Source organism: Microtus oregoni, unplaced genomic scaffold, assembly GCF_018167655.1.
Source record: "Microtus oregoni isolate MIOR12 unplaced genomic scaffold, Mior012 000146F_ref0000122, whole genome shotgun sequence".
Classification (NCBI taxonomy): domain Eukaryota; kingdom Metazoa; phylum Chordata; class Mammalia; order Rodentia; family Cricetidae; genus Microtus; species Microtus oregoni.
In genome coordinates, this window is record NW_024544796.1 from 966,677 (window position 1) to 990,289 (window position 23,613).

Consider the following 23,613-nt stretch of genomic DNA (forward strand, 5'->3'; position numbering starts at 1 on the left):
GCAATTAAGAACTAACATACAATATAAAATCATAAGCAACAAAGCATCACTGTGGTTATAGAACAACCAGAAATTTTCTATTTCCCTCTTATTCCTCTAAAACATCTAAAAAGAAACATCCTCTCCAACTAGATTGAATATTTAGAAAAAAAGCATTCTGTGTGGAACCAATAACCTAATTATCATTTACTAGCCAATGTGATAACCATATAAAGTGGGAAGCAAGTTCATAAAAAAGCTATAGCAATATTTTCTAGGAAGTAGTTTTTTCTCCTACAGTTCTAATGAGAAATGCCATTTTATTACCTTTAAATAAGGCACAATTTCATTAATAATAAAGTTGTGATTTGAAAACAAACTAATAACATGAAATTTTTATCACCCAGTATTCAGCAGTATGTGATTCTCTGAGATGCTATCGCCAAAACTCATTTAAACTACTACAAAAGACAGGGTAATTGTAATGACTAACTACTAATACTCAGCTTCAACCGTAATGTTCTTGGCCACGGGCAAAGCAACACCCAGCTTCCTGGGCTGGCTAAAGAGAAAAACAATGCTCTCTGGCAATTGAAAGGTAAGAATTTTTTTCACTAAACTTAAGAACCAAAGTCATCTTATAGAGAAAACAACAAGCATTTGATCAGTGAATGTTTATTTCTGAGAATTCAATTTTCCTTTTTTTCTTTAAGTACTTCAAAGGAAACTAAGAAGAATCAGGCATTACTGATGGAAGGCTAGGTACTTTCCCCATGTGTATTGTCCAATGAGCTGACTAGTGTGTTACCACCTTCGGAACACTCCCATTCTCCTGACATTGCTATGTCACTAAGACATGAGCAGAGATGGCGAGAAAATTAATGAGCTAATGGTTGATGCAGGGACAGGTCAGCATCATGTAAGAGATACTGCACATAGATATTATCATTTCCTCTCATAGTAGTTTTTGGGTTTTGTTTTTTGTTTTTTTGGTTTTTTTTTTTTTTTTTGAATGAGCACACACTAAGGCCCTATTCTAAGATCCCCAGCCCCAGGACGAGAGAGGTAAGGCAACTCAGATGCTCTGCACTTGAAAATCTGAGTTCAGCATATGCTTCCTACTTGTCTATGAACTTCAATAGAGGCTGATTACTTACTTAAAGACCACACAATTTCTCCAGGAAAAATTCACAATTTTTTTAGCACAGAGAGATGGAACTGAATCATATTTTCTCTTTTATACAGCCAGCAGTTTTAAACGGAGAAGAGCTTCAAACTCTTCAACTTTAACTGAGGGCCTCCAAAGTGAGGCATATGTGGAAGTGGAGATTCACTCCTTTAAGCAATTTGTGGGTGTTACTTAAGTCAGATGTCATGAGTTCAGTACTTTGAGATTTGCGCATAAAATATAACCATTAAGGTGCTTACATTTTTTTAAAGAAAGATTTCACGCTATTTGTTGATGTGTCTGGGAAAGAAGAACCTTTCAGTAAGCCAAGATCAATCATTGCAAAGATTTTCATTTAAGCACAGCTATAGTCACAAAAATGAATCAGATTGCATCCTCTAGTTGGAAAACAGGGTTTTTCAATGAAGCCAATGTTTTCTATTACAGAAACCACAGCTGCTTCTCTCGGGAGGGTAGGTTCTCTCCCTAGATTATGAAAATTATTCACTAAAAAGGAAGCTATTTTAGAAGGAAATGGAGGAAGATGATTTAGAAATACTAATAATCCATGTCTCGAGCTCCATAATTATTGATATTAACATAATCTAAAAGGATTACATAAATATGTACTTATTTTAAACATACAATGCATACTCTAATTCAAGAAATATAAGTAAAATGTATCCACTAGCTAGAAGGAAAAATCAAATTTTAGCATAATAGAAAAGTTTAGCTAGAAAACGTAAATTAATATATTGGAGCATAAAATAAATGACTATATTTTTTAAAGGTTCTGTAAAAATTAGAAATTTTACTTTCTAAATGGTAATAGAACACATGGGTGTCTTCAGTTTTAATAGACAAAATACAGATTCCAATTCATGATTACTTATATATTTAATATGTGCCTTTTGGCAAATATGCTCTGAAGATTTAAATATCTACAGAAAGAAAGAGCACAGACATAAATGTTTCAAAAAAATAAATAAGAAGATGGAGGAAAAATAAGAATCTTTACACGAGAGTTCAGAGACATCTAGTGGTTGTTAATATACTGTAGTTTTTTCCTTGGTAATGGAGTTCAGCTACATAGAGTTCTGCAATCATCTTAATGAAAACAGCTTACGTCTTTTCTTGCACTTTGGATCTCTTTCATCCTACTGCCTTAGTTTAATAACTGCAGGAACTAGACCCAACATCAAGCTCCCAACCTTTTAAAAAATTAGTAAAATACCACTGAAATATCACAGAATTCAACAAATGTTTCATCACACAAAAGGGCACATATGCTCGAAAATGTGATTTCCTAGAAAATGCAGTTAAGCATTTTTCTTTTACAAACTATTAGTTCTGCTCTAAATTACATCTTTATATGCATGAAAACTTTTGGGGCTAGAAATCTAAATGCATGGCTTTGAAAGAAGTTGTCTACTAAATGTGGACATAGATACTCTGAGCAAGATGGCAAACCAACTCACTGCTGAATTCTGACGACAGTCAAAATGAAAGAGGATTTTAAAAGCAAGTCTACATTGTTCTTTAACAATCTACTTCAATGATCTGAAGAACCCTGTCAAGAAACTGTTCTGTCCCTACATCTAATTGCAGAACAATCTTTGTGTACACTGTGAAGAAGTGTCACTCTGCTTGGTTTAATAAAAAGCTAAATAGTCAATAGCTAGGCAGGATTTCCCAGCAGAGAGGATGCTGGAAAGAAGGGAACACAAGTAAGAAGACACAGTAAAAGCAGAAAAGCAAGGACAGTAAGTAGATGCAGTATAAGAGCCTTAGGGCAGCACACAGGTTAATAGAAATGGGTTAAGTTATAAGAGCTAGCTAAAAAACAAGCCCAAGCTATTAAGCGAGCATTTATTATTAATAATAAGTCTCCATGTTGTGATTTGGGAGTTGGTGACAGGACAACCTCAAAATTCGCCTGGTTAGCTTCAGAGGGAAAATGTACCACAAAGTGGTAATCCCTGGGAATCATAGCAAAAACCAGGTGACCAAACTGAGCATCACAAGCAGTGTTAACTAAGAAGTAAGTGAAGGAGAAGACAAGAAATGTGTACTTTTTCAAAATTAAGCAACAAAAGAAATACATACCATGGCAGTTCTAGACTTGATGAACCAGTCAAATCTAAACTGGGGAGCATTCCGTACACACTGTCTTAATTCTTCATACACATTTTCTCTGTCAAAGCCCATTTTGTGTAACATACAGATCAAGAATCTGTCCTCTTCCTCAGTATAGTTCTTTCCTTTACTGGTTCCATACTGAATACGCAACTGATGAAATGGAGCCTTGTATCTTGCAATCTGTAAGTTTCAACAAAATGGCACTTTTTAACTGGATTTCCATAACAAGTCAAAGCTAAACACTACAGCAAATAAAGTAAACTATGAATACACTGAAATAGAATACAGTACTTTGGCATCCAGTGCTTTCTTAATACTGATCCTTCGCTGAATTCTTGCTTCTCCACGTTCAATTTGAGCCATAATTTTCTCAATGTCCTGTAATTCATTGCAGCGTTCCCAAAACACAGCTGAAAAAGAAAGTTATTACTTTAAATTACTATCATTGAAGCAAATGAATCCAAGGAGTTAGAGGGTAAAGAATTAACAGGCAGGTATGGGGTTATCTAGGTGTATATAATATGATCAATTGTTAAATGCTCTTAAGTTATCATTTTATCCAAATGTGATACAAAAGAAACCAAGTGCATAAAATGAAACAGAAGTGGGAAGCATAAGCATATAAATGTAAATATAGCCTTCTAGTAAGCAAAATGACAATAAAGTAAATCCGTTACTAGATCATTCCCCTTTTTCCTATGAAGTGGTGATTTCTACAGAAATGTTGGCTATGTCTGTAATCATTCACTATTCTTATACTTACAGTCACTTAGAGTTTCTTTAAAGATGAGGGATTTTAACTGGACACATACAGAAGAATATTTAAATCACCAAGCCACCCAATCAAATTTTATAGATGAGCCAAATAATCTGTTGCATTAATAAGTCACATCTTATGACTTCAGGGAAGGCCTAACGACACTATCTACCTTCTCAAATTCTTCATTTTTGGAGCTTAACAAGAAAGGTATGTTAGCACTTCATGGTTTGTCTAAGCACTTATGTTCATTTATGCATTTCTCTACTTATTCAACACCCACACACGGGCATGTGATCAAATACACAAGTAAGTGTGCATGCAAGAGCACGGTGCACACACAAACACACACACACATGCACACAACGTCTTATGTTATGATACAGTTTATTCCTGAATTTCCAATTGTGCTCAATTCTTCTCCTACCAGTCAAATAAGCCCACTCAAATCTCCCCACCCTTCGACATAGCCTCCAATCTGATGAATGACAATTCTGAAGAAAGTTCTCCAGAAAGGCTGATAGTATATAGAGAGCCAGGGTAGAGGCACTTGCCTGGGCTTAAAGGCCCTGAGCTTGCTCCATAGAACTCCAGAAAAGAAAAAAGAAAATTCTCGAGACAACCTCACTGTACATGTCTTTGACACTCATTTCACGGTAGTTGGTTTAGTGACAAATTTAAAGGAACATCTGACAAAGAGTATTTTTTCATTGTCATTTTTGTTTTCATGGTGAAAAGAATAAGACCTAGGACCTTCTACAGTTGAACTAAAACCCCAGCTCAGGGTATTTTTTCTTTCCTTTTCCTTCCTTTTTCTCTTTCTTTCTCTCTTTCCTCCCTTCTTTATCTCAGTGTAGTGAGCAAAACCTAGAGCCGTAGCCACGCTACCTTAGTCCTTATATTTTTGAAACATGCTCTCACTACACCCAGGCTGGCCTCAAACAAGCAAACTAGGCTACCCTCAACCTCATGATTCTCCCACTTCAGACTGAAGGCTGGGGCTGCAGGCATGGATCACCAATGCCTGGCTACCTGATGCCTTTTAGAAACACTGTTGTAACCTGCAGCTTGTCTCAGACCAATGCTGGGTCCCTTTGTATGCTTGCTCTTTACTGTCTTTTCATTCGGCTTTCACGAAAATATTTCTCTCCCATCTATTGTCCCCCAAATGCCCTTGAGCTAGGTTTTCAACCCTAAGACAAATAGTAGTGTCATGCTAGTGTTCAAAGAAAAGGAAGTTCAGGAGTCCGATGTTATATGAAATAAAGTCCAGACACAACTAACTTCGGAATTTCCTTTTAGACTTCTAGAAGTAAAAAACAGAGTGAGTGTTCTCTAATTACAACGAATTTTCTTCAAGCACTAACAAGGACTCTAGATAGATGAAAAGCTACACCTACTAATGATCACACTTGGATTTATTTATGTGTTTTGTAATCTTTTTTCCTAACAAACACAGTATTTCGGTAGTTATCTCAAATAACTGGGGGGGGGGGGAAGAAACCATACTACATTTTAACACTGTTTTTTTTTTATGGAAAATGCTCTTGATTCTAAATACTTGATATTCAGACTAAACTTGAAAGTTCAGCCTATGTGAAATTCAACCACACATAGACAACAGATAGATTAAGGGATTTTAATAAGCTTTCTTTTTTGAAGCCTGCGTTTAGATACGATCTGACACAAGAATTAATATTAACGCCACACGCTTCTGTGCAGCTATTCTGATTCTGATTGAGGCTAAAGACACAGCTGAGTAGGAGAGGGAAATGATTCAAGGACCGCTGAACAGATTTAACCAAGAAATCTTTTTAGATCTATTCTAAATTGCCTTAAGTTAATAGGGCCCGCCACTACCTGATTGAATTCCTTGAGGGCAGTTGAGTCCCTAAATGGGCCTGATAAGAACTCTCAACTTCAAGGATGACCTACAATGAGTATTTCAAACCACTCACCAGAAGCTTCAGAACTAGACCTTAAAAAGACCAAACCAGAGAAGTGAGAGAATAAAAAGCTCATGCCGAGTTTTTCGCTTTGGTTTATGCAGAGCTTCACTCAGCTTCCTTAGTTGCCTCCCAGAGACAGCAGTGTACAAATGCAGACATATCGTACATCCTTACTTCCGTCTCATTGACAACAGCAGCAACATCTCTGAACAAAGACACAACTAAATTAACAACAAAGAAAAGGGCTGGAGAGATGGCTCCGTGGTTAAGAGCACTTGCTGCTCTTCTAGAGGGCCTAAGTTTGGTTCCGAGCACCCATATCAGCTCAAAACCACCTTGAACTCCAGCTCCAGGGCATCTGATGTATTTCTTCTGTTCATCATAGGAACCTGCACATCCATAGCATACATCCACAGGGACACACACACATACACTTAAAAATAAATCTTATTTCAAAGAAATGCATACATTTAAAATAAAGTATCATGTTCGAAATGACATACAAACCTGAATACTCCATGACCTCCTCAGGGGATTTGCCCTCTACCTCGCGAGCTATATTATCAATGTCATCTCTCCCATACTTCTCATTCGCTTTAATAAACTGGTTAAAATCCCGCTTAGTCCAGTTTGTGAAACCCTATGGATAAAAAGTTAGGCATCACTGAAAGACCCCCACAGTATAGACAAACAGCTAAGCAGCAGCAATGCCAGGCTTAAACTTTGGAGCAACACAAGTAACATTAGAGCAGGGAAGTTCGACTTGAGAACAAGGGCGGAGAAGCCAGGCAAGATATCTGCGGTCAGCCGGTCAGCCATCTGGCCCCAAGCGATAAGGAGCCAAACTAGAAACAGGAAAAATGAAAGACCCTCTGGACACCCCCCCCCCAGAACCCGCAGCTGGCCTGCTCTCATGAGAACATCCTGTTCGCTTAAGACCCTCAGGACCCTCTCAGGACCTGCAGCTAGCCGGCTCTCATGAGAACATCCCGTTTGCTTAGGGAAACAGGATGCCTATAGTCAGCACATGTGCCCAACTTAGAATATCAGTAATTCACAGAAGAGACAACTCCCCCTATGAAAGATCCCAGCTTGGCTGCTGTAACGTCATTTCACAAAGCTTTTGACGAACGACTGTAAGTGCAGAGTAAGGTCAGGGTCCCTGGCTGCAAAACAGGATATTTATATCCATAGATTCGGACAGGACATCAATTAACAGGATATCTGTTCCCATACATCTGTGCTGGGAAAGGAAAAACCACCTGTGCCCCTTGCCCCATTCCAACTGACCACTAACAATGCATTTGCTTCTGTAATCTGCTTCTGCTGCCCTCTTTCCTATAAAAAGACCTTCCCCCAGTCTGCAGGCGCGCTTGTCTCCCGAGAGACTAAGTCGCCCCAGGTACCTGTGTACTGAATAAAGCCTCTTGCTATTTGCATCCGAAGAGTGACTCGCTGTTCCTTGGGAGGGTCTCCTCAGCCTGAAAGACTGCCCACCACTGGGGTCTTTCAATCACCAATAGATGATAAATTAATAAATTCAGTTATTAACCTACTTATGTTATATCACTATCTGTACAGTGATGCAAGCAAAGCAGTTTAAAACACTTAGCATGAACCCCTTTATAAAGTTCTTTCTGTAATGTGAACTCAAATGCTGAGTTTGGAATGTTACGAAATTACTGCTCTTCTGTTTTCAAGGAGATGTGCTTTTCAAGTATTTTAAGTTGATTTATAATCCTAAGACATTGCATAGTCTTAATTCCATATTTTCCAGATGCCTACAACATTAAAATACAATTCTGATATAAATTCTAATGTAAATTCTTAAGTTCTAATGTTTCGGTGTCTCAGTGACTTTTTCCCATGGGTCTGTTCCCATGTAAATTGGGGGGGGGGGGTGCATGTATTGCATTGAAAGAACACTGAAAGAAAATCCAGAAAGAATCTGGTAAAAAATTTTCCTAGTCTTTTAGATTAATCCAAACTACAGTGGATAAGTAGTATTCTAGTCAAAATTGTATTCAAAAGGACTAGCAAAGCCAGGCGATGGTGGCTCACGCCTTTAATCCCAGCACTCAGGAGGCAGAGGCAGGCAGATCTCTGTGAGTTCAAGGCCAGCCTCGCCTACAAGAGCTAGTTCCAGGACAGGAACCAAAAAAAAAAAAAAAAAGGGACTAGCAAGATGGAAGAGCAGTTGAAACTGCCACCACACAAGCATGGTAACCTGAGCTCCATCCCTGTATCCCACTGTGGAAGCAGAGAACTGATTCTCAAAAGTTGTCCTATGTCCTCTGCATACATACCTCAATATGCACATGCCTCTCTCCAAAATAATAAAGTGACTTTTAAAAGATTATATTTATAAATAAAATTTCTATCAGCAGAATATTACTTAGATATCTGTTTTTACTAAAATATGTAAGAACCAGAGTTTTACGTCATTTCACAATTATTATTCCATCAATGGTAATGTAGCTCAGCTGGCAGAGACCTAGCCTAGCATGGATAAAGCCCTAAGTTCAAGTCCCAGCAGCATATAAACCAAACATGGTGGCATATGCCTGTAATTCCAATGCTCAGAAGAGGATCAGAAGTTCAAGGTCATCCTTTCAACTACAGAGTGAAGTCAAGGCCATCATGGGAAACATAAAACACTGAAAAAACAAGCATCAAATTTGTAAAATCAGAAAAAAGATGGCTTAAATTCAACTCCTAGGGACAAAAAACTTAATTATGTCTCTAATTATAAAGTCAATTATCTCGATCGAGATTACATATTCACATTATACTGTATATTCAGAATATATTCTAAGCAATGTAGTATTCAAAGGGCACAACTTTATTTTTGTGCTCAGGAAATAAGTTCTGAAATTAAAAGAAAAGAAAACATGAATATTTAAATGCTTTATTCTGTGGTACTTCTCAAAACTCTGCCAACTACAATTATCCTTTCAGGCTAAACTTGGTGACTTCCAGGCAATTGTTCAAAAACTTTGAAAGTATTTTGTGAAAATTCATTCAGCAAAATTATATGCTATTAAAAGGAAAAGGACTGCATCCATATATAAATACAAAACTCTTACTTTACTTTTATTAACACATATTCCCGGGACACAGTGTGATGTTGTAAAGCACATTCCACAACTGGCATATACGTTACCTCAAGCAGCAACCCTTCTTTTGTGTGGGAAATATTCCAAACTATCAGTTACCAATTACACTGGAGAACTGTCTGCTACAGTACCGTACGCATTGTTCCAAAAAGTGTTGAAGAAATAGATTTAGTTGGCTAAGGCAGTGCCACAACTATACATTTTGTTTATTTTGCCAAAATTCATTTCAGAAGTGTGATATGAAATTTATTAAACCAACAAAGACTTGAAAGCTCTAAGGTGGGAGCCTTCCCTATTTAATGTAGAGCCATTAATTACACAATGATCACATGAAAATGCTTCAGGCATTTCTCATCATTGTATTCAAGTTCTCCCCTGAGAACTCTTGACTTCTTTCAAAAGGAATTTTTCATAAACAAAAAAAAATGGTGTACAGTTCAGAGATTAAGTCAATCAAAGAAATTAATTTTCAGGTATATATTAGAAATTATTATTTATCAAAATTCAAATATGGACTCACTGACCTTATTATAATGGGGAAAACATGTCTTAATTTTAATAATTTTATTTCCCATGTATATGTTACCCCAGTATTTCCAGAAGAGCATGTTCTACTAAGGAAATTTTCTAAAACCTGAAGAGATGTGGTCAAAATATTTGTTTATGGGTATATCAGATCAAGACAACTGGACCTACACAGTAAAAAGCAGGTATTATTTATACTTTTTCTATTTGCTGATTAGAAGAAGTTCAGCCACTTAAAATAATTTACTTGTGTAAGAAGTTTGTCCTTCTCTTCAGTCTCTTGTGGTGTAAGAGGTTCAGCTCCATCGATCTTTTTTTGCTCTTCTCTTTGAGCGACAGCTGGATTAGGGCTCTCAGGATTCCTTGGAACCTAAGATCAAAAGAGAAATGATGAACAAACTGATAAGAAAATAATAATGAAGACCAGTGTACATACATATATCAATCTGGGGAGTCCTTTCAACCGTCAACAGTGGAAACTCAGAAGCAGATGGCACACAGGCCTCTCTGCATTTCTACCAGTATGGTATTACCCTAATGAAAACCATTCTCCTACTGTATAGTATGATATTTTAGGACTACAGTCCATTGGTAAATAGATGCCATATTGTATTCTAAGTCTCATTATGCCATAGAACGAAATAAGTCCTTATATTATGGCATTATGTAGAATAAGCACACAATTTGGCATTTAAAAAGTCTAAAGCCCCCTGTTAGTATACAGCAGGGTAGGCAAAAATGCACCTAAAGACAATAGCCAATGTTCTGGTCATCTTAAGGTGTGAAAACAATAGAGTGCCTTTATTCACTGCTATAGGCTGTAACCGCAGAGTATTTGATATAAAATGGGTAATCTAGAAGACTGGCAAGATAAAGAAAGATAGAAAGAAATAGAGAAGTTAAGTGTATGTAGAGGGAGTGTATAGTATAGTACACAAACAGCTATGATGGAATCATCATTCGTGGGAGAAAACTTGTACACTGGCAGTGGCCAGCAGAAATAACAACGGTACAGGACTGTAAAAGCACTGACAACTGAGAAGAGAACATGAACTGGCAGCACTGAGGACAGAAGACCCTCAGATCTTCCACAGATCTATAAGGAAGCCAGCAGTCGTCTACATCTTGAAATGGTAGCTCGGGAGGTTCCAGGGTATCACGGTGTGCACACAGTCCACTGTGGTTCAGCAGCATGAGACGGCATTCTTTGTAGGGAAAGGCAAATCTGGGTTCCAGCCTTGAAGTCTTCTAGCACCACTACAAAAATCTGAAGCCATGCCACAGCTCAGTGATTTAAGAGAGCAGGTACAGAACATATGGAGTGTGTTTTATAGCGTTCCACTAAACGTGAAAAAAAAGAGGCTTGGCCGTAAGTCTTCCACGTTTGGAATGCACACATAATATAAATGACTCATTCCCTAGAAATGTCAAATAGAAATACCACAATAAAATTATAACATTTATTAGAGGATATTTTTCTCATTGTTATACCTATTTCCAGACATGGTGGTACACATCTTTATTTCTAGCACTCGGGAGGCAGAGGCAGGTGGACCTTTGTGAGTTCAAGGCCAGCCTGGTCTACAAAGAGAGTTCCAGAAAGTGAGGGCTGTTACACACAGGAACCCTTTCTCTTCTCGGAAAAAAAAAAAATGCATCGTTATAACTTAAAGGTGAGCATTTTAAAAGTATTGTATCCAATAGTTCTTCAGATAAAAACTTCCCAAATATATATTTAAAAAGAAATGTTGTATATTAAAAAGCAGATTCATTTGTAACCATCGGTATTAGATAACCAAATCAGAATATATTGAGTAAGTGTCCATTGTACTCTTAGTGCTAAAGTAAGTATGGACTGGTTACTGGACACAGTCCTTGCCCATAGAAATTCCCAAACCAGTTCTCTGATTTTGACCTTTATTTAAGCATCCTAGTTTCACCAGGTATGATGGCACACAACTGTGATCTTAGCACTTGGAGGCCAAAGTAGAAGGGTTTCAATTTTGAGGCCAGCTTGGGTCGGCCTTGTAAGTCCAAGGAGAGCTGCGTTACACGACAAGAGCATCTCATAAAACGAGAAAGGAAAGACTGTGTTAGTACACATCCTCTTATCTTACCAGCTGGGAGGCTGAGGCAGGAGAATGGCTCACGAATAAGACAGACAGACAGGCAGACAGACAGAGGAGAGACAGAAGCAGGGAAGGGGAGATTAAAAGAGAGAGGCAGTTGCAGGAAGGGAAGAGAAGAGAAAAGCAGAGTAGGCGGCAGCATAAAAAGGGGAAAGGAGATGAAATGAAAGACTGGGCAGTGATTAAAACCTATAAATAAATAAAGTTCTGAGGCGATGGGAGGCAATGACTTTTCTAAACTGGAGCAGTATAAGCAAAGGCATGAGGGCAGAAATGCATTGGGATACACAGGAGTTATATTAGGTACGGGGTATGCCGAGCAGGAGGACACTTACCTAGAATGCATAAAAGCTTGGGTTCTATCGCAAGCACTGGGGGAAAAAAACTGTTAGGACTAATATTGAGAAAAGGGCCAAAAATCAAAACCAGACAGCCAGATTCAGAGGGTCCCAAACTTCATAGAAGACTTCAGATCAAGGAAATAAAGTACCAAAATGCAGCATTTTCAATGTAATCCTTCCAGGAGATGGAGTAAAGTAAAGCAGCTACCAGAGGCAGGAGAGTTTCTGAGCCACCATAACTTGGAAATGAAGTGTGGTGACAAAAGAAATAGAAAAGCACAAACTAAGACTGAAATGGAGGGGCTGGTGGGATGGCAGTCTCATTCAAAATGGCTCAGGAGATAAAGGCACTTGCCAAAGGGCCTGCCTTCCAACTGGGTTCAATCCCTGTAACTCAGATGGGGAAGAAAAGAACTGATTACAGCAAGCTGTTCTGGGCTCCATAGGCACATTGTAGTGTTCTCTCTCTCTCTCTCTCTCTCTCTCTCTCTCTCTCTCTCTCTCTCTCTCTCTCTCTCTCTCTCTCTCTCTCTCTCTCTCTCTCCCCTTCTCCCTCTTCTTCAAGATAAAGAAATGAATAAAATGAATTAAAAAGGAGCTAGATTCCACGAGACAGTGAAAAACTTCTATTGCTTAGGAGTACAGCGAGATTTCCTAGAAATATGGATTGCAAAATTAAACGTGGCAGCACAAGAACATGAGAGCAGTCGCCTGAAATCAGCTCCCCATAGTTTAACAGGCAGCCCAAAATGACATATTACCAAAGCTTACAAAGTGTATGGAACTTGGTCCATTTGTCAAATGTTTACATTTGTCCCTAAAGAAATCTTTTTTGGAGACAGCTGTTGGAATGTCCTAAAGTTTTCTTCAGCTTCAAATATGACAAAGCTCTTTCGCTCATGCTCCTACATCAACCACGACTTCCAGGTAACCTGGACCTTTTATTCTGCAGTTAAAATTTCAACTGTCACCCTCTTCCAATGAGAAGAATTTGGGGAACAAGTAAGTATATTAAATATCAGCTCTTTTCATTTGAAAGAGTAATAACATCTCTGAAGATGTCTCACAGCAAGTTCAAAGCTTCCAGAAGGAAGAATTGACTCTGCCGGCCACAAAGTGGTTAAAGAAAAGCAAATAAATGCTTTTCCCAGCCCCAAGTGAAACAAAACCTTTTCACTAAAAATCCTACCACCTACACTTCTGCTGTCGTCTTGGTGTACTGAATATGGAAGGAGAGACAACTAGAAAATGAAAAGGCTAATAGCTAATAATAAGCAGACTCTCACAAACATGCATCACCAACTGTTTCCGAACTAGTGAGCTGATACCAGGCATGATAGTGCATACCTTTAATCCCAGGACTCAAGAGCAAAGGCAGACAGAGCTCTGTGAGTTTGAGGCTAGGGGTGATTTACACAGAGAATTCCAGACCAGCTAGCATAGCACAGTGAAACCCTGTCTCAAAACAAAAACACAAACTAGTGAATCCCTTACTAGCCCTCTCCTCAATTACTGTAGACTAAGACTTTGGAGACTCAAAATAGATAAATCATATCCATTAGCTACAGTGTGCTCAGCTATAGACAATACCCATTTCCTCTTAGCCCATAATCTAACCTGCAGTGGCCAAGGGGAACTATGAATGAAGTACAACATGAAACTATAAACTTATTTAAAACACAGATTCTTTGTTATGTTTTAGAACTCAATTGTATGGGTCTTGAGAGTGAACTTTGTAGATGGCAGTCATGCGGCAATGTCAAAATATTGGACACCCTTGAATGATTATTAATTTAAATAGACAAAAAAGGGGAAGCAGTTGCATTTTTTGAGAACCTGTGTGTAGAAAACCTGAGGTAACCCAGACCCAGAAAGGTAAACATGTTATACTCACTCCTAAGTGGATATTAGACATAAAGCAAAGGATAACCAGCCTACAGTCTACAGCCCCAGAGAGACTAGGTAACAGGGAGAACGCTAACAAAGACACACATGGATCCCCCCGGAAAGGGGAATTAGACACGATCTCCTAAGGAAATTGAGAGTAGGGAGGGGGAGGAGGGCAGAAGAGGAGATGGAGGAGGGCAGAAGGGGAGGGGGAGTGGAGAAGGGGAGGGAGGAAGAGAACATGAGAGACTGGGGTGGTCGAGATGGGGAAAGACAGAGAGGGAGAGCAAGAAAGGAGGTATCTTGATTGAGGGAGCCATTATGAGCCTAGCAAGAAACCTGGAACTAGGGAAACTCTCAGGAATCCACAACAATGACCCAGCTAGGAACCTAAGTAATAGTGGAGAGGGTACCTGAACCGGCCTTCCCTGTAATCAGATTGGTGACTACCTTAATTGTCATCATAGAGCCTTCATCCAGCAACTGATGGAAGCAGATGCAGAGATTCACAGTGGAGCACTGGGCTGAACTCCCAAAATCCAGTCAAAGATAGGAGGAGCGATAATATGAGCAAAGGGATCATGACCATAATGATGACACCCTCAGAAACAGCTGACCTGAGTTAGTGAGAGCTCACTGACTCTGGACTGATAGTTGAGGAATCTGTATAAGACCAAACCAGGCCCTCTGAATATGGGTGACAATTGTGTGACTTGGGCAGTCTGTGGGGCCACTGGCAGTGGGACTAGAATTTATCCCTAGTGCTTGAACTGGCATTTTGGGGTCCATTCTTTTTGAAGGGACACATTGCTCAAACTAGATATAGGGGGTGAGGCTTAGTTCTGCCTCAAAGTGATGTGTCAGACTTTGTTGACTTCCCATGGGAAGCCTTACCCTCTCTGAGGAGTGGAAAGAGGAAAGGGTAGGGAGAAGGTGGAGGGAGGGGGAGGAAGGGAGAAAGTGGGTACTGGGATAGATACGTAAAATGAGAAAAGTCTTTCTAAAAAAAATAAATTTAATAAAATATATACAGCAAGTATTCTCAGTTTAAATACAAAAAGAAAGAAAGAAAGAAAGAAAGAAAGAAAGAAAGAAAGAAAGAAAGAAAGAAAGAAAGAAAGAAAAAGAAAGAAAGAAAGAAAGAAAGAAAGAAAGAAAGAAAGAAAGAAAGGAAAGCATGTACTCTCTCATGTAGTGGTGGAAGATTGGATTGCTGCTTTCATTCAACCCAGGGCAGAACAGAAAACCATGGCAGCTCTCTACTTTGTTGTTATTCATGAGTGTTTCCTAATAAATCTTTGCTATCCTTTTATTTGGGCTCTTGAGGATTCACATACTTCCACCTACACAATATCCTAGGTATTTCTTGAGAAGATGCGCCATATAAAGCTATGGTTTTTGTTTGTTTGGTTGGGTTTTCGACACAGGGTTTCTCTGTAGCTTTGGTGCCTGTACTGGAACTCACTCTGTAAACCAGGCTAACCTCGAACTCACAGAGATCCGCCTGCCTCTGCCACCCAAGTGCTGGGGTTAAAGGCATGCGCCACCACTGCCAGCCAAAAATCTTGGGTTTTTTTTTTTGGGGGGGGGCGAGACAAGGTTTCTGACTGACTGTCCTGGAACTCACTGTGTAGACCAGGCTGGCCTCAAGTTCATGGAGATCTACTTGCCTCTGCCTCTGTAGTGTAGGGACTAAAGGCGTGTGCCACCACCGTCAAGCCTTTTTTTTAAAATGTATTTATTGTGTATTCAGTGTTCTATCTGCATTTTGCCTTGCACACCAGAAGAGGACATCAGATCTCATCATAGATGGTTATGAGCCACCATGTGGTTTCTGGGAGTTAAACTCAGGACTTCTGGAAGAGCAACCAGTGTTCTTAACCTCTGAGCCATTTCTCCAGCCCTATCCTTTAGGTCTGCAGATGATTAGCGTGCCATGCTGATCTGTCTGTACTCTGAACTCAAACATGAGACCCTTCCAATTAGAGAGATAATCTACCTTAGCTCAAGCCCATAGTTCTTAGGAAATAAGGGAAGAAACAAAGTTCAGAAAGAGCCAACATCCAGAATGTGGTATTTGCCTGCTAAATCCTCTGCTAGGAATTCCTAATAAGACTCACAGCAAATCTTTAGAAAGTGTGGTGGCACTTTGTACTGAAAGGAGCACGAAGGTAGGAAAAGAACGGCAGGAAAAGAGCTCTCCTGCCATCACCAACACCATGCCTGCCACAGTTATGGTCAATATTGTCAGCACCATTTTTTATTTTCATATTTCAACAGTTTTCTGGGAGATTTTCCTAATAAATGCACTGTTCCTCCTTTAACATCCAAAATAATAATTTGAAAATATAAATCAAGACCTGGAGAGATGGCTGGGTGGTTAGGAGCACTGACTGCTCTCCCAGAGGACCCGGGTTCAATTTCCAGCACCCACAAGGTAGCTCATAAGTGGTTGTAAATCCAGTTCCAGGCAGTATGACACCTTCACACCATAAAATAAAGTTAAATATATCAGAAAATATAAATCAAGGGTCAGTGAGATTGTTAGTGTGTAAAAATGTTTGCCCCAGAAGTCTGACAATGTAAGTTCAGTTCTTGGATGCCACGTGATAAAAGAAGAGAACCAACTCCAGAAAGCCATGTCTGACTTCTTCCTGTGGGCATGGCATGCACAGGAACACACACAAAGTAAAATTTAAATAATTCTGCACAATGTAAATCTGTTCATCCTTTACCACTTATAAGGCCTACAACTCTGAGAAAAGTTCTTCATTTGTAAAATAAAGACATAGTTCCTCCAGTGAGGATGCCCATCTAATATTTATACAGAACTTGGAACATCATGAAACACAAGGAATGCTTAGATCAGTATCATTTTGTCACCCTCTCACATCCCTGTTTTAAAGGCATCTTAGGGGGGTCCTTTACTCCAACGCTAAATTTCAGCCTCTTTGTGAGCAATACATATCTCATGCTCCACCTCTGGAAAAGTGCCTCCTCTTTCCCGCAGAAAACATGGCGTCTCAATCAATATATACAGGCTCAATCCTACATCTAGTAGATCTCACCTTAAGTGGCAGCTCCTTAGAGAGCACTGCCTTCATCTTCCAGACTGTTTTGTACACCAATTATACTTCCTGGCAGGACCCTTTGTGAGCACAAATAATCCCACTGTATTGTGGTGTCTGTTTAATGTATGTCTCTCGCATTATAATCTAAATTCTCAGAGTCTTGTCATTTTCTTTACTCTCATTATCATTAGTTGTTGTTGTTGTTGCTGTTGTTGTTATCATTCTTATTGCTACTACTATAATTACAATGATTTTACCACCTGAGTACATAGACGAGCTTAGGGTAGAGGCTGTGGATTAATTATATTTCCAATGGACAGTGATGGGTACTGATAGTATCATGTTAAGAGATGAATTGTGTCTATCAGAATGAGAAGGAATTTAGTGCCCTTATCCTTTCAGTTCCCCTCAAGATGTCTACCAACAACAACTATTTCCTTAGTTAAATAGAAATGATCTTCAGGAAGATTAGGAGTAAGTCTCTTAGACTAATGGATTCCAAAGATTTTATTACCCATCACAACAGGCACTGTGTGACACCATGTGAGCCTCTAAAGACCATTCTGAGTCGAAGGAGTCAGGCTCTTCTCTATCAGTTTGCCAATGTGCTGCACGGACAGATGTCAATTTCATTCAGCAGGGGCACCACAGCAAAGGGACAGTTAACGAGAACAGGCCTGTTCCAGGAGCATGTCTGTGTCCCGTCATGGAAGGAGTCCAGCAGCCAAGTTTATTTATCGCTTTCTCCCGAGTGACTATCACCGCATCTAACACAAAGCAGTGCTCAGTGAACAGGTATTAAACAGTCAGTCCTCCTTTCACTCTTCTTTCTCTAACACTTTCTGGGAGGTGAGGGAAATTAAACACTAAAGTGCAAGAATGCAAACTCCATAGCATCTTTCCTCTTCCTAACTCATTCTCTCGCCCTCCTCTTATACCTCCTCCCTCTTCCTCTCTTACCTTGCAGCTGCTTCCCTCCTCTACGTTCTTCCAGCTGGCCACTACCCAAACAATCATTCTGAGACCGGACTCTAAACTGCCTGTAATGAAAGGCACTGTTTACATTCTAACTGAGCCTGTGGCCCGAATGTGGTGGGCACTGGAATTCTCACAGGGAACTCACACTATCTCCAAAGAAGGAAAATAAACAGTTCCACCACCCGAGATGATCTTTTATTGCTGCTACTTGACTACCACTTGGCCCACCTCCCAAATGACATGTCACACCACTAATAAACACAGTCCTTATTTAGGACTGCAGAAACAAACAGGGTTATATCACATGCAGAAACAGCCGAGACTATCTGGATAGAGCAGAGTATTTAAGAGCACAGTATTTAAAGTCTAATAAGTGGGTTTGAGACAGCAGGGCAACCTCATTATCTACATGACCTTGCACAAAGTAACTGAACCTTGCTGAACTCCAGTTACCTACCAATTACAAGCAGACAATCAAACCTATATAATGAGGTTGTTAGAATCAAATAGAATATATGTTAAATCATTATATAAATTATAAAATATCCTACACTACTGTTTAGTTTAGTACTCAAAATCTAACAGGCAATAAAAGAAGCTGAAAATAATGTTCTATGACGAAGAACAATTATAAACCCCAACAAAGTGCTTTATGTCTTTTTATCTCAATAAGTTAACTATTTAATAACTCTTGCATTTTTCATTTTTTCTACACTCTGTTCACTTTCTTTGCAAGTGGTCTCATGCATAACCTGAGCAGTCAAACATGGCTACTTTATTCTGCTACACTTTCCTAAAAATGATTCTTTCTGGTCTGGATTATTATGTCCAAATCTAACCACATTTCTCTAACGATATTTTAACTAGCCCATGTAACATAAATGAATTATCATAAATACATAGTTTCTCTAGGTACATACTAGCTACTAATCAAATACTTGATCAAAGTTCCAACTCTAATAAAGGTGCAACAAAATAAATTTTGAAATATAACTTCCAATTCATAGAACAAAAAAATTCATAAGATTACAATTGTGCTGATACTTTTCTAATTTTCTTTATGTTGGTGATTCTTATACCTTTAGTAAGTCATCTCCATTGACTAAAAAGCCAGTTTCCATGTACAGAATTAACCTGATATTCTTAATTTCTTAATAATGTAGATGCAGTATTACAACCACTAAATTTTAATTACTAAAATTTGTATCACATATGCAAAAAAGAATTTTCAATTCCAAATATAATTTTATTTTAAAATCATATGACTAATTATCATGTTTTGATATCTTTAACATCTAAGTGGCCATTAACAACCAAGACTTATTAACCTATGAGAAATAAGCACAAAAATATTGTTTCTTAATTCTACTACAAAAAATTATTTAAAAATCATATCATATATCAAAATTTATTTCCAACCACATACTTGTTTTTTTCTACATGTTCTTTGGCAATCTGAACACAAAATCTGTTGAAATAACATTATTACAGATGTTACTGTTTTGAAATATTGGAGACCAATTGATTTCATTGGGGATCCTTTTGAGTGACTCAACAGCTTAATCATTACTACTAGTTTAAAAAATTGTTATATGGCCCGGATCATCGGGCTACCAGGCAGCCCTGTTTAGGTACTGAGGAGTTTCATCTGGATGGGTGAGTGTGTGCTTTCCAGGGGCGGACTGTACCCGGAAGAGAGCACAGGCCCCCCTCCCCCAGCTCCTTCTGCAGGGCTGTCTTTCTTACACATGACCCCCCCTCCTCCCCACAAGCCTGCGTTTTCTGCTAGGTCCTTTGCTCAGGAACAGTTTTCTGCTCCTACACTAAGGCGACCCACCCAGAGCGGTGAGTGCCTGCCTACTGGGCAGGCCTCAAGGACCCCCCGAAAGGGAGCCCGGGCACCTTCAGCTTGTGCTCCAGGGGTGCCTGTGTTCAGCTGGATCTCGTCCCCCCTGCACGTTTTTTTTTTCCTTTTGTCCCCGAATCATCGGGCTACCAGGTGGCCCTGTTTAGGTACTGAGGAGTTCCATCTGGACGGGCAACCCACCCAGAGCGGATATCGCCCCGCCTGCCAGGTTTTTTCCTTTTGTCCCCGATCATCGGGCTACCAGGCGGGACTGTTTAGGTACTGAGGAGTTCCATCTGGACAGGTGAGTGTGTGCTTTCCAGGGGCTGACTGTCCCGGAAGAGAGCACAGGCCCCCCTCCCCCAGCTCCTTCTGCAGGGCTGTCTTTCTTACCCGACCCCCCCTCCCCCCCACAAGCCTGCGTTATCTGCTAGGTCCTTTGCTCAGGAACAGTTTTCTGCTCCTATACTAAGGCTACCCACCCAGAGCAGTGAGTACCTCCCTACCAGGCAGGCCTCAAGGACCCCCCCCCCCCCCGGAAAGGGAGCACACGCACCTTCAGCTTGTGCGACAGGGTGTCCTGTGTTCTACTCGTCCCCACCCTACCCCCCAAGTTCCCCCTTTTGTCCTCGGGTCATTGGACTACCAGGCGTCCATGTTTTGGTGCTGAGGAGTTCCATCTGGACGGGAACGGTTCCTGCTTCTACACTGAAGAGATACACTCAGAGAGTCAGTCACAGCAAAGACTGGACCAAGACACCAGGCCTCTCCTGGCTCCTTTTGAAGGAAGAGATGGGAAGGCACCAAGGCAAGAATTCCTCCAACAACCTGAAAGGCAACATGACATCACCAGAATCCAGAGATCCCGAAATAAGAAGAATTGTACACCCTACTCTAGAAGAATTAGAAGAAATCGACTCAAAAGTGAATTATATGAAAATAATAGCAGATCTTAAACAGGAGGTGAAAAACTGCCATAAACAATTAGAGATCACAAACAAAAAGGTAGAGGAAATGAATAAAGCGCTCAAAGATACCCAAGAAAACCAAGAGAAACAAGAAAAAGCAATCAAACAGGTAAGGGAATTGGCTCAAGACATGAAGAATGAAATGGAAGTAATGAAGAAAACACAAACCGAGGGAAGGATGGAGATGGAAAATCTGGGTAAACGAACAGGAAATACAGAGACAAGTACTACCAACAGATTACAAGAGATAGAAGAAAGAATTTCAGACACTGAAGATACCATAGAGAAAATAAACACACTGATCAAAGAAAACAGCAAAGCCAACAAATTCTCATCACAAAACATTCAGGAAATCTGGGACACAATAAAAAGACCAAACCTAAGAATAATTGGGATAGAAGAAGGAGAAGAAGTACAGCTCAACGGTCCAGCAAATATATTTAATAAAATTATAGAAGAAAACTTTCCCAACCTAAAGAAGGATATTCCTTTGAAGGTTCAAGAAGCATACAGAACACCGAATAGACTGGACCAAAAAAAAAAAAAAAACATCTCCTCGCCATATAATAATCAAAACACAAAACATACAGAATAAAGAAAGAATATTAAGAGCTGCAAAAGAAAAGACCAAGTCACTTATAAAGGTAAACCTATCAGACTTACACCTGATTTCTCTATGGAAACAATGAAAGCCAGAAGGTCCTGGATAGATGTACTGCAGAAACTAAGAGACCATGGATGCAAGTCCAGACTACTATACCCAGCCAAGCTTTCGTTCACTATAAATGGAGAAAACAAAATCTTCCAGGATAAAAACAAATTTAAACAATACGTACCACAAATCCGGCCTTACAGAAAGTAATAGAAGGAAAATCACAAACCAAGGAGTCCAACAATAACCACAATAACTCAAACATCTAGAGACCCTTCACCAGCACAACTCAAAGAAAGGAAACACACAAACTCTACTACTAAAAAAGTGACCGGAATTAACAACCACTGATCATAAATATCACTTAATGTCAATGGGCTCAACTCACCTATAAAAAGGCACAGGCTAAGAGATTGGATATGAAAACAGGATCCAACATTCTGCTGTTTACAAGAAACACACCTTAACCACAAAGGCAGGTACCTACTCAGAGTAAAGGGATGGGAAAAGGTTTATCAAGCAAATGGACCTAAGAAACAAGCAGGTGTGGCCATACTAATTTCTAACAAAGTTGACTTCAAACTCAAATCAATCAGAGGAGATGGAGAGGGACATTTTATACTCATAACAGGAACAATTCATCAGGATGAAGTCTCAATCCTGAATATCTATGCCCCTAATATAAAAGCACCCACGTACGTAAAAGAAACATTAATAAAACTCAAGGCTGCCATCAAACTGCACACACTAATAGTAGGAGACTTCAACACTCCTCTCTCACCAATAGACAGGTTAATCAGACAGAAACCTAACAGAGAAATAAGAGAATTACTGGAGGTAATGAATCAAATGGACTTAGCAGACATTTATGGAACATTCCACCCAAATAGGAAAGAATATACGTTCTTCTCTGCAGCTCGTGGAACCTTCTCGAAAATTGACCACATACTGGGTAACAAAGCAAACTTCCACAGTTACAAAAAAATATTCGTAACCTCCTGTGTCTTATCAGATCACCATGGATTAAAGTTAGAATTCAACAACAATGCTCCCCCAGAAAGCCTACAAACTCATGGAAACTGAACAGTCAACTACTGAACCACACCTGGATCAAGGAAGAAATAAAGAAAGAAATTAAAGTCTTCCTCGAATTCAATGAAAATAAAGAAACAACCTACTCAGACTTATGGGACACTATGAAAGCAGTCCTGAGAGGAAAGTTCATAGCACTAAGTGCCCACTTAAAGAAAACAGAATAAGCACACATTGGAGACTTAACAGCCCCCCTGAAAGCTCTAGAAAAAAAAAGAAGCAGACTCACCTAGGAGGAGTAGAAGACTGGAAATAATCAAACTGAGGGCTGAAATCAACAAAATAGAAACACAGAAAACAATCCAAAGAATCAATGAAACAAAAAGCTGGTTCCTGGAAAAAAATTAACAAGATTGATAAACCCCTATCCAAACTAATCAAACGGCAGAGAGAGAATATGCAAATTAATAGGATCAGAAATGAAAAGGGGGACATAACCACAGACACAGAGGAAATTCAGAGAATCGGTAGATCTTACTACAAAAGCCTGTATGCCACAAAACTGGAAAATGTAAAAGAAATGGACACTTTTTTAGATAAATACCATATACCAAAGTTAAACCAGGACCAGGTGAACGACCTAAATAGACCTGTTAGTGGCGAAGAATTAGAAGCTGTTATCAAAAACCTCCCTACCAAAAAAAGCCCAGGACTGGATGGTTTCAATGCGGAATTCTACCAGAACTTCCAAGAAGACCTAATACCTATACTCCTTAATGTATTTCACAATACAGAAACAGAAGAGTCATTGCCAAATTCCTTTTATGAAGCTACAGTCACTCTGATACCAAAACCGCACAGAGACTCAACCAAGAAAGAGAATTACAGGCCTATCTCACTCATGAATATCAATGCAAAAATCCTCAACAAAATACTGGCAAACCGTATCCAAGAACACATTAGAAAAATTATCCATTATGATCAAGTAGGCTTCATCCCAGAGATGCAGGGCTGGTTCAACATACGAAAATCTATCAATGTAAATAAACTGAAAGAAAAAAACCATATGATCATTT

The 23,613-nt window shown here is 39.4% G+C and overlaps 1 protein-coding gene across 2 annotated transcripts in view; it reads right to left on the reverse strand.

The window, feature by feature from the left end:
* The window catches only part of Smarca1 (SWI/SNF related, matrix associated, actin dependent regulator of chromatin, subfamily a, member 1), an 82,175-nt gene that overhangs the window by 9,732 nt on the left and 48,830 nt on the right, over window positions 1-23,613 (reverse strand). For both annotated transcript variants that reach the window (XM_041646830.1, XM_041646829.1), the window contains exons 19-22: window positions 9,881-10,003; window positions 6,500-6,632; window positions 3,578-3,696; window positions 3,254-3,466 (exon numbers count right to left, since the gene is read on the reverse strand). In XM_041646830.1, the coding sequence (XP_041502764.1) occupies window positions 3,254-3,466; window positions 3,578-3,696; window positions 6,500-6,632; window positions 9,881-10,003 (588 nt within the window). The remainder of the gene's footprint in view (window positions 1-3,253; window positions 3,467-3,577; window positions 3,697-6,499; window positions 6,633-9,880; window positions 10,004-23,613) is intronic.